We start from the raw sequence: 18403 nt of genomic DNA, 5'->3' as shown, positions 1-18403 counted from the left end.
CCTAGCTCGAGAAGCTCTTGCCCAGTTTGAGGAACAAAATAAGAAAAACAAAAAGGGGGAATTGTAATAAACTTTGCATAACCAATTTGTTCATCAAACCTGTTGATTGTTAAAATATATTGATCTCTACAACTTAGTAACTAAGCTGCTTTTAACTGTAATAACCACAGTAACAAGTGCAGAAACTAGATATTGAGCTAAGTAAGCAGGATGAGCCAGTCTTGATTACCTTATCATATAGCTCCTCAAGAGCAGTTTTCTGAGAAAATAAGGAACTGGTCCCAGAAACCGGCCAAGGCCGATTCCGTGGCTTGGATAGATAAACTTCAGGGAGTGTCCCCTTGGAACTAATCGTAATACCTCTCGGAACTAATTGTAATACCTCTTGGAATTAATTTTAATGCAAAGCGGGAATAGGTCATGCATATGTATAGGCGTACCTGCAACTCCCATACATATGTAACACTTAACTGTTTAACTGTCAAACACGTTACCACATCAGGTGTGTGCCGTTGGTGGAGCGGAGACTCCCCGGCCACCCAGCGCTGTTTTGCCTGCTTGTTGCTTGCTACAATAAACCTGGATTGGTTTATCCCCGGGCTGGCATACAAATTTTCGTCGTAACTTATAACAAAGACGCAGCGTGCCTTGTGGCAGGATCACCATCGCAAGTGTATCGCTTGCATTCATCTCCATCTTAATCTGCCGGCTGGCACTTGCTCCCTCCAGGCTGTAGCCGGGATAAAAGCGATGCAGTTTACAAGAAGCACAGCACCGTGTGAGCCCGCTGTGTATTTATAAAAACGGCTACAAATACTAAAGCTCTGCAGGGACCGCTGACCCACACAGAGGCTGTGTTTTCTGAAGAGGGAGTCTGTGTGAAACCCACAAACCCAGGACTGCGACCCCCCTCACCCTGCCCCTTCTCTCCTTCCCTCAGCCGGGCCCGGCTCCCACACCCCCACGCCCGCCCAAGGGCCTCGCTCGCCTCACGGGCAGCCCCAGCCCTCACCTCAGCCGGGCCGCAGCTGGAGCAGAGACTGCAGAGACCAACATGGCCGCCCGGCAGCCCCGTGCCCCAGGACTACAGCTCCCAGCATGCCCCGGGAACCACCAGGGCCCCCGGCAGCCCCGTGCCCCAGGACTACAGCTCCCAGCATGCCCCGGGGCGCTCCTTCCTGCTGCCTGACCCTGCAGGGACACCGGCCCCGGCCCGGCCCCGGCCCCCGCAGGCCTCATGGCCGCCTGCCTGGGGGAGGACGAGGGCAAGGGCGAGGACGAGGACGAGGACAAGGAGGAGGGGAAGGACAAAGGGGCAGGACGATGAAGCCCCGTGGGGCAGGAACCTGTGAGTCAGGTTCCCTTCTGCACTCAGCATGAAAGGCCTTGTGAGATATTGTCCTGACACAAAGAACCCCAAACATTCATGAAATGCAAATCAGACCCATACCCCCAATCCCACATGTAATGAGGTAAGAGAGATTTTACAATAGCCAATATATTTTCAGCCTGTATCTCAAGATAAGATGATAGCTTTTTCACAGACTTTGAGCAATACAAAAACCAGGACTAAAACACCCTACCAAACACCACAAGATCCAAGATAAAAATCACAATTTTTGCTGGGTAACATCAACACCACCTTTTTTCTTTCCTTCTTGAAAGACTTCCATTCCTCTACCGATTTTAGTATTTTCCCGTGAAACAAAAGTGTTCTAGATGCTTGTCTTATAAAAAGGCTTTAGTGAATAACTCTAGTTTTAAAGATTACAACCAAATGATCTTTTTCTTCTTTCCTGCTGAGATTCCTGACTTTTGTAAGCCTCTGGATTTCACCTCTACTGCAGGAGAACAATAAAAAACTTCTTGCTTACGAATTTTTAAAATGTGAAATGCAAGTACAAGATGAATAGAATTTTGAACACACACTATTACACTATGAGCGATTACCCACAAAAAGTAGGGAACACATACAAATGCTTAGGCGTTTAAGATGATTGCTACCCCTGTCTCACAAAGCCGTTTTTTTCCTGCTGCTTTATTCCACATTCCCTTGGTTGTAAGTTAGTTCGGTGCATCCTTCTTTTCACTGTAGCTGTTTTCTTCCTTCAGAAATGAAGGGAAAAAACCTATGTATGTTCTTTCTGTTTATCCATCGGTAACATACCTATAGCTCCTCTGCTAATTTTTTTTAAACTTTTTGTGCCTTGAATTCACTTAAAGTGTATATTCCATATAAACCCCATTTTCCCTTTATAAACTATAAATAACTGCTATATCAAATCTTGTTGACTGGGTATATGGATTTCTGATATTTTGGTTTATGAAACAAAAGCAGCCACCTGAAAACTTCACAGTGTTTCATGTCTAATTGCCTGAGTTATTTAACTGTCACCTCACTTCACTTGCTTCAGGAATGATACGTGAGGATGTACTTACTGATTAAAATGACAATTAAGGTAGGTTACCATCACATATCTGTACGAAACTTTGAACATGCTGTGTTTCTCAGCTTTTACAAATGCTGCTATATTTACATGCAACATAGCTGAAATTTGACCATGAAAAATGTATCCCTCACACATAACAATACAAAGTGTTGAGTGAGGCACATTAAAACAAAGATGTGTTCACCTAATTCTAACGTCTTTATAGTTTAAAAATCACCTACTAAAAAGCTATGAATGTTTTGCCTGTGAATACAAGAATTAGCTGCTTTTTTTTCCTCCAAAGAAAGCAACAGGCCTGCCTGCCAGTTTCCCGGCAATTGCAGTTGGTATTTGAACAAGCTTTCTCCTTCTGAATACAAAAGAACAATTAACTTGAAATCTAGAAGTGAGACTAGAGTAAGGGGGTATATACCCACTACAATCTATTGCAAAGCCATCTGCAAGGTTCCACATGAGATGATTGTTTTGTACAGAACAAAAAATAAATAAACAAAAAAGCACACGCAGCATTCACTTCACCTCCAGACTTCTAAATGAAAAGATGTATGTAACCTGGGATGCAGTGAACTATATAAGGGAAATCGGGCCTGATAATCAACCTCTTTCATGTTTGTCTTACAAAAGCAAGGCTTATCTTTCTATTTGTTTGACAGACCCCAATTAGAATGAGTCCTGATTTTAACATTAGTTCTGCAGAACAAAACTCCAGGTAGTTGGGTGTTTGTATTGCAATTCTCACTCCAGATCAGCCCTCTTCTATTTATTGAGGAGCAGGTGCTGAGAGAGAAAGCAAACTGTCTTGCCTTGTTTGGAACAACAACATCATCCTTAACAATGATGTACCTTCATGAGTAAATTGACTCATGTGGGTAACTTCTAACTTGGCTGCATAATTATGCAAGCAACTTCATGGGATTAGTGGCATAAGTAAGTGCTCACTAGAGTAACAAAAAGGGCTTCATACATTAACATCGTTTTTCTTTCCCTTCAATGTAAGGCTCCTGTAACTTGTCATGCAACACAACAGCAAGCAAACATCAAGAAAAAAAACCAAAACAAACAGAAAACCCCAAATATGGGCTAACTTAACAGAGCATGCAGGCAGTAAAACTTCTTAGTCAGAATCATCCTGGCAAGACGGCCATTCTGTAGGATGAGCTAGCATGAACTGTCCAAAGAATAACTGCAGTGTGCACTGTTGCTATCCTAGCAGGAACTCTGCTGCACACAGTGAATTTTTCCTGCTGGAAAATGTCAGTTGTATCCCAAAACATGGTGTTTTCATTTTGTTTTTTTCCTTCATGGATGTGTAAGTACTTTACCAAAAAAACCTGTACTCAGTAGTTTATCGTATTTAGTTCACATCCCACATTTCTCATGTCGTTAGAGCTTATGGGACTGTTATTTACTCACAAAAGCCTACTGAAGTGATGTTAACCTGTACACTGTAGTGCATTGCTTCTACTTCTGAAGACAAAGTCCAAATAAAAGGCAGGAATGCCCTTCATTGCAGAGGAAAAAATACAGCTGCCACAGTGATTCCTTCTGTTGCTCCTGATGCTGTATATATTAACATCAACATCTGCTGACATTAGCAAAGAGCAACATGGAACTAGACTTACCATCAAGAAATCATGTTTTTGTGTGATAAATAGGCAGCAGCAGCTGTTTTTACAGCTGGGAGATTTCATCTAACTGTGGGACCAGACACAGTCACTTCTTGGACATTCCAGATTGTCTTGAACAGTGCTAGAATGAACAGAGAACAGAAAGAAATGCTGAAATTGCAACTTTTCTTATGGTAAATTGCAGTAGTATTGGCATTCTTCTGAGTCTTCTTCCACGTGCTGCCCAATTCTTTTTTTGTGTGCTGTACTATGAGAATGTCTTCAAGGCACCTTGATAAAGGACATGCTCAGGACTACACTTCTCTCAGATTCTGTGCTTGACTGCTTCCTCTGTGTTCCCGACCAGTTAAGTTCTCAAGGTTATACCCCAGCTTCATCCCACTGGCCCAGAATAGGAGAACCACAAATTACAGTAACTTTTCTGGGTATGACGGGAACAGGCAGCCCCACACTCACCGTGCAGCTCATCTCCACACATTTTCTTGACACGCTTTTCTGACTGCAGCACCATGAGCGCTTGGAAAGCCTCTCCTGCTTGTTTTGCCTGCCAACAAACCACTTCAAAGACTTCAGCCCTCTGTTGTCTGCTCACATGCTACCCCACGGGATGGCCACGTGCTTGTACCTGTAATGCACTCACAGAAGAGGATCGAGAGGGCTGTGAAAGTGGTACCAGCTGCAGGTGAAATGACTTACGTAAGGGATTTTTCTATTTGGAGAAGATCATAAAACAATAATATTTTGGGCTACCAATAAAAAGACAGTTTTGTGATAAAATAGGAAGTTTTAGGCTCCCTTCCTCCCTCCAAACAGTGAGCAGCAGCCTCTAGACAGGAGCATGGAATAGTCGTGACCAGAGTCAGCATTGCATCACATGGACCTGGTCTAAAATAGCTCTAACAAAATCCCAGCCTCAGAGGAGAAAGCAGCAGCAGCAGCAAAGATAAATCCTGTGATTATAACCAGAGTGAGGTTGTAAAGTCAGTATCTCTCTTCAGGAAAGTGACCATTAAGACTATGGCTTCAGTTTCTGTCCTGGGGCCTTTTCAAGCTGGTTAGGTCATTGTTTTAGAAGTTTGAGGTTTATTCAGGAAGAGATCAATTCACGAATGGATCATATATTTTAGCTGATCAAGAGAATAAGTGGCACATGGCTATGTCTGTTAGTGTGTGAGCCCATGTCCGTAGAAGCCCCGTCGACAGCTTCACCAAGATTACCTTCTCACAAGGCCATTCTTCAATGACCTTCAGACGGTTCAAAATACACAGCCTATCTTAATGCCACTATCCAGGAGAGGATGTTTGTCCCAGCTAGTGTTGCATGGTCTGAGAGCTGTCTTTCTCAGGGACGAATCGTCTAGGGTGAAAGTGTTTTTCGTCTTAATGAGGGCAGAGCAAAAGTGTGATGCTGCACAGACTCTCCCTCTCGTGGGGAGGGAGGTCCATATTGGTGTCTGGGTCCAGACCATGACATTCCCTTTCTCTTGCAGTGTGAAGTGTTGAGGCACACAGAGCAATGCAGAAAGCACAAAACACCAAGTTACCGTTACCAAGTTGGAAACTGTATCTGCACCCTATCAGCATGGTCATCTTCTTTCTCACTGTCCCATGCCAAGAGAGAGCCTCCCCAATTTGACCACTGCTTTGGCTAGAGAAAACCCACACAATTCTAATCCTCATCGCAGTGGCACAGGGAGATGTGCATGAAGGGCGGGAATGGGAAGGGTGCTACATAGACAAGCAAGGGGAATCCAGGGATAGCCACACACTTGTGACTAAGACACAGTGGCTTAGGGAAATGCACAGTTCTGGGGCATGAAGGTCCTAGCAAGAAAGACTGCAGAAGTCCCAAGCCCTTCCCCTCTGCTCTGTCGAGCCCTGGGCTCCCCAGTGCCAGGCAGAGACGGCCACATTGGAAAGAACTCTCCCCCCAGTGCCCCTCCCACTTTCCGTTGGGCTCAGAATGTTGGTCGTTGGGCTTAGAATGTTGGTCGCTGGGCTTAGAATGTTGGTCGTTGGGCTTAGAATGTTGGTCGCTGGGCTCGGAATGTTGGTCAGTTGGAGCCCACGGCCGCCAGAGACAGCAGCACGGAGCTGTGCTGGCACGCAGGAGCGCTGGGAGGAGGCAGGATCTGACCGAGCGGCACCGAACCGGCACCGGCACCTCGCCTCCCATCCCCGCTGTCGCCGACTGGCCCGCGTCCTCGGTCCACGGCGAGGGTCCTCCTCTCCCGGGCAGGATGGGCCAGGCCAACTGCTGCTGCGGCTCCAGGTGAGCTCTCCCTGTGCCTCGGGGGCACGGCCGGGACCCGCGGTGGCAGCGGCCTTTCTCATGCCCGCCGCTCTCTGCTCTGCAGGGAGGCTCTCGCCGACGCCGAGGCGGTGCTGAGCGCGGACGTGCGGCTGACCCGGGGCCGCAAGAGGAGCGAGAGACGCCTTCTCCTCCTCCAGGAGGAACTGGTGATCGCCAAGTTGCAGTAAGACCCTCAGAGCCCAGCTGCCTTTCCCCCAGCCCTGGCCCTGGCCCCAGCCCCGGGACACCCCGGCCCCAGCCCCAGGCCCCGGCCCCTTGGTGCTGGATGCGCCCATCGATGTCTGTCCCAAGGGCAGGTGGGGGACAGGGCTCGGCCCGGGGGGACCCCGAGGAGGACACCCCCAGCTCACCGCCTGCCTCTCCTCTCTGCTCTCTGCAGACGCGGCACCAGCCTGCGCCCACAGCTCCGCCTGGCCCTGGACCAGCTGTGGGTGCTGAGCGGCGGAAAGGAGGCGGCGGGGGACGAGGAAGAGGAGAAAGGCGGTGATGAGGACAGGACCTCCATCCTCCTCGTCTGGCCCAGCGGCTCCTGCATCGCCACTTTCGGGTGAGTGCCACGGCCAGGCGGGAGACGTTCCCAAGCACACCCGCACCATCGTGAGAACGGCCTCTGCCCTGCGTGCAGAGCCTGGGCAAGGAGCGAGCAGCACGCCGGCAGGGAGGGATGGGGGCATGGGCAGGTCCCGCATCCCCTTTGGGTCCCCAGAAGGGGAGGGCAAAAGCAGCTGCTCTGGCAGGACACGGGGAGCCAGGGCTCGGGCAGCGCCTCTGTCCTGCCCCACGGGGCTTCGTCCCGCTCTGGTGTCCTTTCCCACGGGGCAGGGCTGCGCAGGCGCCCGCCTCTGCCCACGGGCTGGGGGGCAGCGGGGCCTGACGCTGGTTCTCCTCTCTTTCTGCAGCTCCCGGGCGCTGAAGGAGCTGTGGGTGGGCACGCTCCTGGGGTAAGCCGCGGGGATGCTGCAGGTGCAGCCGGACGGGGGAACGCAGCTCCTCAGCTGGGGAGAGGTGCCCCCGTGGCTGCCGGCAGCTCTCGCTCGGGCAGAGCTGCCGCACGAGGGAGAAGAGGCAGCTTGGGGCTCAGCCAGCTCTCTCCCTGTCCCTTCCCGGTGCACAGGATACCAGAAGGAGCCAAGAGAGCCCGGGTGACGCCTGTCCCGTCCATCATGCTCCTGGAGAAGGAGCTGGGCCGCCGCCACACCGTGAGTGCCTGCCCGGTCTGGGCTCTGCCCCCGAGCCCTGGTCCTCCAGCCGAGCGAGCGGCAGAGGCATCGCTGCTCACCTGCCTCCGCTCCTTCTCTCTTGCCCAGTGGAGGACATTAAGCGCCGGGAGCCTGGAGAGGCTGATGGAGGGCCAGGCCGAGGTGAGAAGGGCTGCCTTTCGCCCGCCTCTGGCTGTGCCGGCACGTGCGGCCAGTGGGGTGAGGGATGGAGGGAAGGGTGGTGCCGCTCGGGGAGCGGAGAGGGTTGGGGAGCCGCCGGGAATGCCGGCACATCCTGGCTGGCGGTGCTGGGGGGAAACCTGCCCCGCGGGGCAGAGAGCCCGGGAGGGCAGAGGGTCCCGGCTCTGCCACGCTCAGGCTGCCGGTGCCGGCTGGCAGCTCGCCGGCGGCCCTTTGCGCCGCGGGGCTGCTCTCTGAGCGCAGCCTGGTTCTTGCAGGCTGGTCCCAAGCAAGGGCCTCCGACGGTCCCGCCGAGCAGCGGAGGGGGACTTTGCCACGCACCGGGTGAGTTTCGGGAAGAACGGTAAGCTCCTGCAAGCGCTGGAGCTGTGCTCACTTGTCCCTCGAGTGTCGCCATGCAGGTTGGGCAGCCCGAGGCAGGATGTCACCTCCAGGAGGAAGGAAGGACGGACACCCGCTGGGCAGCGGCCGCTGGACGTGGTTCTGCGGGGACACGGAGCCTCTGCTGCTGCCCACAGCTTGGAGGAGGACAGGGCGAGGGCTGGGCCAGGCTCTCCTCTCCTGGTGGCGTGCCGGCTCTCAGGAGCCTCCCAACTGGAGCTGCTGAGCCGGAGCTCGGAGGTCCAGCTGCTGACTCCCTGCCCGTCCTGCTGCACCGCTCAGCACCACGCTGCGGGCAGGGCAGGCCCCGGGAGCGCTGGCCCGGCGGTCTCCGTTGACGGGCTCTTGCTCGGCTTTCCTTTGCAGCAGGAGGGAGCAGCAGCAGGAGGAGGAAGAGGAGGGGGCTGCCCTGGCCCTTTGCTCATCGGAGGACCCCGGCCGCTGCCCAGGCGCCAGGGCAGGTGGGCTCTGGCTGCAGCAGGGCGCTCTTTGGCCAGCCCCTGGCAGCCCTCTGCGGGGAGGACGGCTCCCTGCCCCGGCCCATCCAGGTAAGCCAGCCTGGCCGGGGGGGTCCCCAGCCCTCCAGATGCTCCCTAGAGGCGGTGGGAGCCCTCCCTCCGGCTGCTCCACAGGGCGTCCCCAGGAGCTGCGGGGATGGTGGCTTGGGCTCTTCACCCCCAGCAAGGAGCTCGCTCTGGGGCAGTGCTCTGGCCACCGCTGTTGGAAGGCAGCTCCTCGGCCAAGCAACTGTCCTCCTGCCTCTCCTGCAGGAGCTGCTGGCTGTCCTGCGCCGGGAAGGACCGTCGACGGAGGGGATATTCCGCAGAGCCGCCGGCGGGACCGAACTTCGGGAGCTGCGGGAGGCCCTGGACCGCGGCGCACGCGTCGACCTGGGCAGCCAGCCTGCGCTCCTGCTGGCCGCCGTCTTGAAGGTGAGCGCTTCTGACCTGCGCCTGGAGGAGCTCCTGGCCGGCCTGGAAACTTCAAAGGCTCACCCGGAGCCCTTGGCATTGTAGGACTTCCTCCGAAGCATCCCCGACAAGCTGCTCGTCAACAACCTCTACGAGGACTGGATGCAAGCCATGGAGAGGACCGGCAAGGAGGAGAAGCTCTCCGAGCTGAAAGCGTAAGTGTGGGCAGCAGCCCGCCTGTTGAGCAGGGACGGGTAGAGGCCTGGGACTTGCCTGCAAAGGGACGGTCTCCTTAAAAAGCTGCGTCTTCTGGCAGCTTGCTGTTGCTGGGGTGGGCTTAGGTTTCGGGGAAAGGGCATGGAGAGGGAGCCTTCCCTTGCCTGGGCTTGGGTGCAATCAGGAGCTGGGAAGGAACGCCGTGCTTCCTTCCTGAGCTGCAGGAGCACCGACCGCTGGCTGAGAGCACCTGGGAAGCTGCACAACTCAGCTGCTGGCTCCCCCCTGCCTTGGGCAAGCCTGGGGGATGGCTGTGGGCAACATCTGCTCTATTAACGTTGAGTTCCCGTTCCCTCAGGGTGGCCAAGAAGTTGCCTGCAGCCAACCTCCTCCTCCTCAAGCGGCTACTCTCGCTGCTCCAGCACATCGGCCACAGCGCAGCCACCAGCAGGATGAGCTGCAGCAACCTGGCCATCTGCCTTGGGCCAAACCTGCTGAGCCCACCCGACGAGGACCTGCTCCCGCTCCAGGCCATGCTGGAGGTGACCGAGAAGGTGCGCTGTGTTGGCAAGCCGGCTGCAGCCTTGCCAGCCCATCCGAGCTTGGCTGCTCAGAGGTCCCTGGCTGCCTCCTCCCTTGAGCAAATGCCGGTGGGGTGGCTGCCTGCAAAGGCAGCCCCACAGCCACAGCCGTCTGTGCAGAGGCAAGGGTCGGGAGTGGGAAAGGCTGCTTGGGACAACTTCAGGCAGCTGGGTTGAGACCAAGGCTTTGATTTGTGCAGGTGAACACGCTGGTGGAGTTTATGATTGAATATTGCAGTGACATCTTTGGGGAGGAGGTGGCTGGCCGCTCCTGTCCGTCAGCCGGGGAGTCGCCAGCCCCCATGGACGGAGCCACAGGTATGAGGAGGAACTGAAGGCTGTCCCAGGCTGGGGCTCGGGATACCAGAAACCTCAACGTCAAGAAGAAAAACGGTGTAGGGCTTGGGGTGGGTTTTGCTTTAGGCGTGCCTTACTTCCAAGGCATCACTGCTGCACATGGTTTTGCTTTCTAGACCTGCCTTTGGAAGAGCAAAGTGGCCCTGCAGGCAGAGGAGACCAGGGCCACCAGGCAGAAGCCATTCTGCATGCATCCCTCTCTCTGGACATCCTCAAAGGAGCTGGGGGAGACACGGTGGCGGAGTCCAAAACGACAGAGGTATGTCAGCTCTGCTCCACAAGCACCGTGACAGCGTCTCTCAGGTAGGAGGGTAGTTTCTGAGGAGGCCAAGTAGCTGCTAGGCCTCCTCCGGCCAGCCGATGGCTTGTGTGTTTGGGGTTGTTCCTCCTCCTCCCCCCCGGAATCGTACATTGTACGGAAAACTGGGAAGGTCCTTTCTCAAATGCATTAGGCATGTGCTTAATCCATCCAAATACCTACAAAAAGACAGCGGGGAGTAGCTGTCAACTTGAGAGGGCTTTTGCTCAGATCCTACTTCATCACAGTTTCATCAAGTCTGTTTTGGGGCGGGTGGACTGTGCAAAATGTGGATGATGCAAAGCAGCATCTTCCCCAGAGAGCTAAGGTGGCAATCTGGCAAGCAGTCCCTTACTACTCCAGGCCGTCCCTTGCCACCCCTTAACTCCAACATTTCTGGTTTAGGCACCTCCAGCTTTGCCTCCAGCCACCCTCGAGAGCACGGCAGAGCCCCTGCTACGTCCACAACAACTGGGCAGCCTTTCAGAGGAAAGAAGGTAAAACGAGTCACTTTGGGTTAAAATCAGAACTGTCTCCGCTGCATCATGGCCTTACCTATCTAAGCACACTGTGGGATGGAAAGGTTTGCAGGCTCTCCCCAGGACAAGGAAAAGAGAAGAAACCGACGGAGGAAAGAGGCCTGGGGAGAGGAGAGTGAAAGCTGTGCCGAAAACAAGAGGAGGAAGAGAGAAAACAGATTGGGGGATCGCAAACGGAAAAGATGCAGGAAGGTCCGGCAGGTCAAGAAGCCCAGGTGTGTACCAGGCTCTGCTGCCCATCCAACTCTCAGCACTGCTCTAAGTCAGGCCAACCCGCTGGCAAGGCACGGCGAGGGATGGTGCTGCGCAGGGTCTGGCAAGAACCCCGTGGCCGCTCCCCAGGGGCTCCCCATCGAGCCCTGCTGCGTGGCACAGGGGCCCTGTGCATCTCTGCGCGCGCACAGCTCTCTAAGGGCATTCCCCGTGGGGATAAGGCGCCAGAGCCCTCCCCTCGGCAATGCCAGCCGTAGCTCGCTCTCTTCTGGGCTATGAGCAATTCCTCGTCAACGGTGTTCCCCAGAGAGAGGGCAACCAAACCCTGCCTCTTCCTGCCGCTGTGCATTCAGCAGCGCTCTCTGACTCTGTCCTTGTAGGTGCCGTTTTCCTGTTACTGGCTGAACCCCTGTGAGCCCTGGGCCCGCCCCCCACCGCAGTTAATGTTCTCAATAAAACGGTTTTTCTCTCTTCTGACTGTGTCCGCCATCGGCTGCTCTGGAGCGGGCAGCTGCTGTTTGAGGATGACCCCTCGGGGAGGAGTTTGGGATTGTGCCTTGTCCCAGCATCCTTGCCGGCACGCATGAGGGCTGGGTTCAGGTGCTTTAGGAGTGAAAGCAAGGCACAGAGTTGCACAGGAGGGTGGAGGTTGGAAGGGAGCTGTGGAGGTCGTCCAAGCCCTCTGCTCAAGCAGGCTCCCTTAGAGCAGGTTGCCCAGGACCACGTCCTGGTGCGTTTGGGCTACCTTGGAGGAGCAGCCCCATGAGCTCCGAGCGAGGGCAAGATGTAGGCAGACACGGTGGCCAGGAAGGGCTGAAGGTCCGTATGCAGCCACCGTCACCTGCAGCTTGCTGCTCCCTGCGGCCATCACCCTTGCACAGCGAGTGCCGGGCAGTTTCTGCAGAATCCCCTCGCTCATGGCAACGGTATAAACCCAACCGCCGTGCTGGGCGGTAGGAATGCGTCAGCTCGCCCCAAAAAGCTTTGGAAGGGGCTCCAACAGCAGCCGGACTGCTGAGGCTTTTGTGCGCCCTGGTGTGATACAGGGGATGCCTGCACCCTGAGGGAGGAGGAAGGATGAGCACTCTCCCCGTCCGTCCGTCCGTGGGTAGGTAACTCTTTTGCTCACAGGTTGTGGTGGTTTAAGCCTGGCCGGTGGCTGAGCACCACACAGCCGCTCGCTCCCTGCCCCCCAGGGGGATGGCGGGGGAGAATCGGAAGGGTGAGAGCCCCGACCGTATCGCCACAGCAGGCTTCGCCCTCCCGGTGTCCCATCACGCTGGGACCCCCCACAGCACTGCCCAGTGACACACTGGGGGGAGTAGGGGGCACTGGGGGGAACCGAGGGGGTCACAGGAGGTTACAGGTGTGTGGGCAGGGGGCGGAAGGGGGGCACTGGGGGACGAGTGGGGAATGGCGGGGGGACCTTAAAGGGTCAGCAGCGGCACAGGGGCCGAGCAGAGGGACGGAGAGTAGCATCTGGCTGGCCCATCGGACCCCTGCCCGTTAACCCAGGCCCCACTGGTGCTGTTCCTCACCCCCAGCGAGCCTCCGCACATCTGCAGGGGGCAGGGGCAGCTCCACACAGGGAGGCCACCAGCAGAGACGTGGTTTTGTCCCTTGGGCTGCTGTGCACGCTGGCCCGGCTGCGAGCCCACGTGAGCCTCAGCCCCCTGTCCCGCGGGTCCCACCACACGCGCGTGACCCAAACGGAACGCTCTGCAAAGTTCGCTCAAAGGAAGCACGTGCTTCCGCCTTGCCCAGTCCTTCCTAAAGGTGTTCCTTGGTAAAGGTGAGGATGTAAGCGGGAACGGAGCCCCTTTCTGGGTTGAACAGCAGGCTGAGGGGGGCTCCTGCTGTGGCGGGGGCACCGGCAAGGGCCAAGCTGGCCAGTCTTCCTTCGTCCCGGTCTTCAGAGGTGGCAACCTCCTGCGTGCTCTGGGCTGGCACAGCCTTGCCCGTGACCCAGGGGAAGTTTCCCTCTCCCCGAGTCCAGAGTCCTGCCCCATACACGGCACCCTGGGGCAAAGGGCAGAGGAACCAAGAGGTTCCCCTCCTTCGCAGGGTCCCCAGCGTCAGCTGTAGCATCGCGCCTATCCTTTGTAGTGCCCAGAGCCTCCTGTTTCGGGCCGAAATCCTCGGTTTTCGGGTCCAAACCCGCCTTTGATGACCCCCAGCCTTTCCTCAGGGCCCACAGCTCCATGCTGAGGCTCTCAGCCCTAAAGGTGGAGTTCGTTGCCTGGCAACCTCCACCCAGCAGTCCCTGGGGAGTCAGTGGGCCCAGGACAGCCAATCGCATTTGAGGAGGCGGGGGCAAGGCATGTGATCGATAGGTAACCCACCAGTCAAGCTTCGAGGCCTGCAGGAGAGGTGGCAAGAGGGGAAAAAGCCGGGCTCCCTGCCGGGTGTGTGTGGGGGGGGGGGTGTTGGTTGGAGGCGGGGCATGCCCGCTCCACCAATCACAGCTGGCAAGAGCAAAGCAGAGATGACTGATGAGCCGCCTGACCTATCACTGGATGGGAGGAGCGATCTCATGCAGCCAATCGGAGGAAACATCGCCTCAGGGAAGGGCGGGCCCCAAAGCAGGGCACAGTGGCAGCCGAGGGGAGCGATCCTCCGAGGCAGCACCGCCTGAAGGGAGGAGACTGGCAGCCCTCCCCAGCTGTGCTGACCCATGGGAGAAGAAGGTGGGGCCTTCTCCTGGGGCCAGGAGTTTCCTCTAGGCACCTGCAGTGCCGAGGGCTCCGGCAGTCCTGGGAGCTGAGTGTGCCAGGCGCAGGGCAAGCGGCTGAGCTGGGCGTTCTCCAGCGGCAGGCATTTGGACGAGGGGGGCTCGGCGGGAACCCGTCTTGCCCTCCCGCTTCTTCTTGTGCTTCTTGAAGTGGAAGCACTTGTGCAAGGCTCCAGGAGGAGTTCATTTGGTGCCCGCCCTTGCTAATTGCAGGTGGGTGGTCTGCAGCGGGCAGGGAATGGGACAGGACTGCTCGCAGGAATGCCGTGGGAGGGGAGGTCCGTCGCTCAGGGAGACAAGGATGAAGGGTGGGCATTGAGGGTTGTGGTGCTTCTCTTCCCAGGTCACCATTACGCGTGAGGAAGCTCTGCTTCCCTGGCAGTGGCCGAACATCTGCCTGCCCTCGGGAAGCCAAAGGCAGAAATCAAGCAAGCAGTCGGGATGGAGTTGCAGGAATAGTCGCCACCTGTCGACCCCAGCTGTCGCCCCAGTTCATTCTCTGTGTGGAGAGGCAGTTCAGGGTGCCAGGAAAAGGTAATTTAAGGGATCTCCACTGCTTATCGGTTCTGCTGACTCTCATGACTTTACTGGCATTGTGGCATTTGGTGCTAATGCCAAAGCTCTTGGGGAAACCTGTGTCAGGGTATTGGCATCTCTTAGGGTTGTGATCCTGTGGTAGGGGGGAAAGCTAAAAAAATGAGACACAACTGTAAGTAAAGAAGCAACATTGAGGGGGGGGGGGGGGAAATACATTTTCCCAAAACACTTTTGAGGTTTAGGGATTTGGTTTGAGAACTCTTGTTTTGGTGACACACTTGCTAATAAGTCCAAAAAGAGATTTATCTTTGCTTTCATTGAGATTTTGACTTGAGTGCAGTTAGTGATCTGCTGAAACCTTAAATCACTCGTGTCATCTGACCAATTCTCTGTTTTGTCTCTACTACTGAGCTGATTTTCTTTTCTCAAATGTGGCATAAAATTTGTATGTACTTCCTGGAAATTGAAAGATTTAACAGTGCTTTGTGGAGTGCTATTCAGTCGATGGGCGCATGGCACACAAGAATTTAGGGGTAAAAGTTCTTTTAGAGGTTCTGAGGGTTATGGTCCTGCTGAAAGATTAGTGAGAAATTCAGCTACACAGTTGTCAGGACTCATAAAACTTGCCAAGACTGCAAATATGTGATGTCTGGGCTTTGGTGTTGACTAAGCACAGTGCAAACACAGGTGGATACAAAAGCTGGAAACAAGAGCTTAGGCATAAAAGAACCAAACCAAACCAAAACCCAAGATGATGGAAGAGAGAAAAATGTCCTGCCAAAAATACTCCTTTAATTATTCACCGACAGAAAAGACAACTTCCAGAAGAGATTGTCTTCCTGGATGCAACTGTGAGAAGAAACCTAATTACTGAACCAAAATAGTACACATCTTGTAGGATGATAATAATGCATTAAGTATAAAATAAATAAAAAGGCAGAAGAAGCCATGCTGTATTTCCTTCAGATTGTGGATTGCCTCTCTTCCAAAGATACTAGATGTTTATCTGCCCAGTACTAACAGCACTTAAATATTATTTGCTGTTTGTAAATGAAGTATTTGAATTGGAAGTAAAGGCTTAAGATTATGAAGCTTTTCACTGCCAACAAAATGTCTAGGTGCTGAAGGAGCTGGCTGCTTGCTGGTCCCAGGGTGCAGGTAAAGCTACTTTCTGATTATCAGAGATGAATCAGAATCTCGGACATTGCCTGACTCTTCATCATCTCGGTATCGTGCTGAATATCAGTAGCAGGCAGGGAAGGGGGTTCTTGTGTCCCTGTCTGAGATGCCAAATTGTGATTTCTGCTCTCTGTCCCAGGTACGTGCCTGTGCAGGCAGCTAGATGGGAGCTTTCCCTCTGCAGAGCACGGCTCTCTGCGGTTTGCAGAGAATAATGTTTTCTACAGCCTTGTTTTCAGCTTTAGGCAGGTCTGGCTTCATTTTTCGGGGGAGGCAAGAAGGCTTGCCTTCTGGGAGTGTGTTTCACCACTGTCCCATTTTTGCTGAGGTCCATGAGTGTCCCTAGTTGTGAGTAAAGGAGCCCTGGTGGGACTGTGGGCTGGAGATGTGCTGCTTTTTGCCCCTTCTGCCCCTCCTCTGAAGATCTGATAGCAGAAGTGTCTTTGAGACAGGTTTTTTGACCTGCTTCAATGCAGTAATGGATTACTGAGAAGCAGCAGTACCAGGGAGTATGAATGCAATTTTCTCTTGCATGATTTGGCTGAAGATCAGAAATGTGCTTCACTGAATAGGAACATTGTTGATTAAAATGGCATGACTGTTGATGCCATATTACAGCGGTATCTTGCAGTGTTGGAAGCTCAAATCTATCTTTTCGTGTTAACTTAAAGCTTAAACTCTGAGAAGACTGTAGGAATTTAAAAATCACCCTCTGCAACCTATGCAGACCTTGAGGTATGAGCCAGACTGAGAGGAGTGAAGAAAATGTGTTCATGCTTTTTTTATCCAGCTGAAAGAGCTCTGTATAGCTTTAAATGCTGTTGCATCTCATTTTTAGTTGAATATAAGCAGATGGTAATAGATGAGGTGTCAGATATCTTGTGAGGGCAACTACCTGGCAATGACATATTATTAACAGTAGTTTAAATGATTGCACTTGTTTCAGAACAAAAAGTGGAGTTCTGTCTATTTTTAATCTGAGTTTCTGAACTATCTGATTGGAACTTAGTACTGGGGAGGCCTTCAATACAATTTTTTTTATGATGATCACTAGGGTGTGATGGTTGTCGGTTATTTTTAGGTGGTGTGGTCAAATCAGAGGTGTTGAAAGCTTACCCCTCATCTAATTGGGGTGGGTTTTGTTTGTTTTCGGTGCTTATTTCTTTTGGAAAAGCTGAAGATTAAAATCTCTCTGTATATACCCATGCACCCCTTCTCCATGGTGTTTACATAAATGTTTAGGCTGTTTTCCAGGCTGTTTCCTTCGTGCAAGACTGGTTGGAATCCCCTTAAAACACCCTTTTACCCAGCACCTGCGAGGGAGGACCACAGTGTTTGGGGACCTCGGTGGTCCCAGTGCCTGAGGATGGTGTGTGCACACACACACACATTTGTCTGGGGTGTTCCTGCAGCTCCCTGGGACTGGGCTGTAGCCAGGGCCAGGGTTTGTGAAACCCCTTGTCTGAAGATTTCTTGGGACCACAGCACCCACAAGGGCAGGAGCAGAGGGACAGGGAAGAGAAGCATTTAGCAATATTTAGCAGGGGCTCTCACCAAACCAGGCTGATCCACTCTCCAGCTTCTCCCTTAACTTGGGGGGAATCTGCTACCACAGATGTTTCTGGCGTTTGCCGCATCGGGAGGATTGTCAGTGGGCTGCACTGGGAGCAGGTTATGGGAAATAAGAGCCTGTAATGGTCAGACTACAATGCTGGGAGATTTTTACAGTAATGCCCGTGCTGCAAGAATCCAAAGGTCAGAGAGGAAAATTGCAATACCAACTTCAATTAGTGACTAAGAAAGGGAATGACTTTCATGATGTGTCAGACTGTGCCTCTAAGCCCTATGAGAAGCTGCCACCCTTCTCCGATGACAGGTAGCGTCGTGGCAGTGGCTACTGCTGGGCCAGGAGCAGCAGGCAGATGCTGCGCAATAAAATGAGAGCAGAGAGCAGGCAGGCTTGGTCTGTGAAGGATCTGCTATCCCATAATTCATTCCCTGCCCTTATTCACTGGAGGCTGAATGTGAGGATCTTTGTTCACTGGGGGTTTTTTGTTTTGGTTTTGTGGTTTGTGGTTTTTTTTTTTTTTCTCTTTCTTTTGATTTGGTTTGTGGTTTGTGTTTTTTTTTTAGGGGAGTTTAGGAGAACTGACTATGGGCAGCAGAGAAGATCTGGTGATTCAAAGGATCTTTTTTCAGTTGTTCATGCTAGAAAGTTCTTGGGGTTTTTTGTTTTGTTTTTTTGTTTGCTTCTTCCTGCTGCCACTGAACACCTCTGGGATCCATTACATTTTACGGGGATTGTTGCTTTGGAAGATGGCAGGAGGTCCTGTGGCCCTTTCTGCCAGCCAGCCCTGCAGGAGCAGGGAAGCTCTGCTGGGAGGAGGCCAAGGAAGGGTGTCAACAGCTGCTGTAGAAATCCAGACGAGCAGTTCAGGTACATAGGAGGGATCAGGGGTACAGTCCAAAGGATCCACACAGGGATGTGCTTGAATGATGACTGTTCCCTCCCACCCCAGTGCTATGAAGGACATTTGTGCCCAGGTCTTGTACCAAGGGACTGTCATACCCTCGTGTACGGGGACCCCTCGTACACGCACCCTGGCACGATTAACTTTGCACAATCTTGGCCCCCTTCCCTGTCTTCAGGGGAACCCGAACTAGTAAA

At 53.6% G+C, this 18403-nt stretch overlaps 1 protein-coding gene across 1 annotated transcript; it reads left to right on the top strand.

Annotated features, from left to right (window-relative positions):
• Positions 1–6878: 6878 nt before the first annotated feature.
• Positions 6879–11703, top strand: LOC142027987 (T-cell activation Rho GTPase-activating protein-like). Its single transcript, XM_075022135.1, has 8 exons — positions 6879–7024; positions 7507–7591; positions 8623–8721; positions 8944–9105; positions 9190–9299; positions 9659–9854; positions 10082–10199; positions 11669–11703. The coding sequence occupies exons 1-8, from the start codon at positions 6879–6881 to the stop codon at positions 11701–11703; spliced, it is 951 nt and encodes a 316-aa protein (XP_074878236.1).
• Positions 11704–18403: the final 6700 nt, after the last annotated feature.

Source organism: Buteo buteo, unplaced genomic scaffold, assembly GCF_964188355.1.
Source record: "Buteo buteo unplaced genomic scaffold, bButBut1.hap1.1 HAP1_SCAFFOLD_102, whole genome shotgun sequence".
In the NCBI taxonomy this organism is placed as follows: domain Eukaryota; kingdom Metazoa; phylum Chordata; class Aves; order Accipitriformes; family Accipitridae; genus Buteo; species Buteo buteo.
The sequence above is the reverse complement of the archived record's forward strand: the minus strand, read 5'-3'. Positions and strand labels throughout refer to the sequence as shown.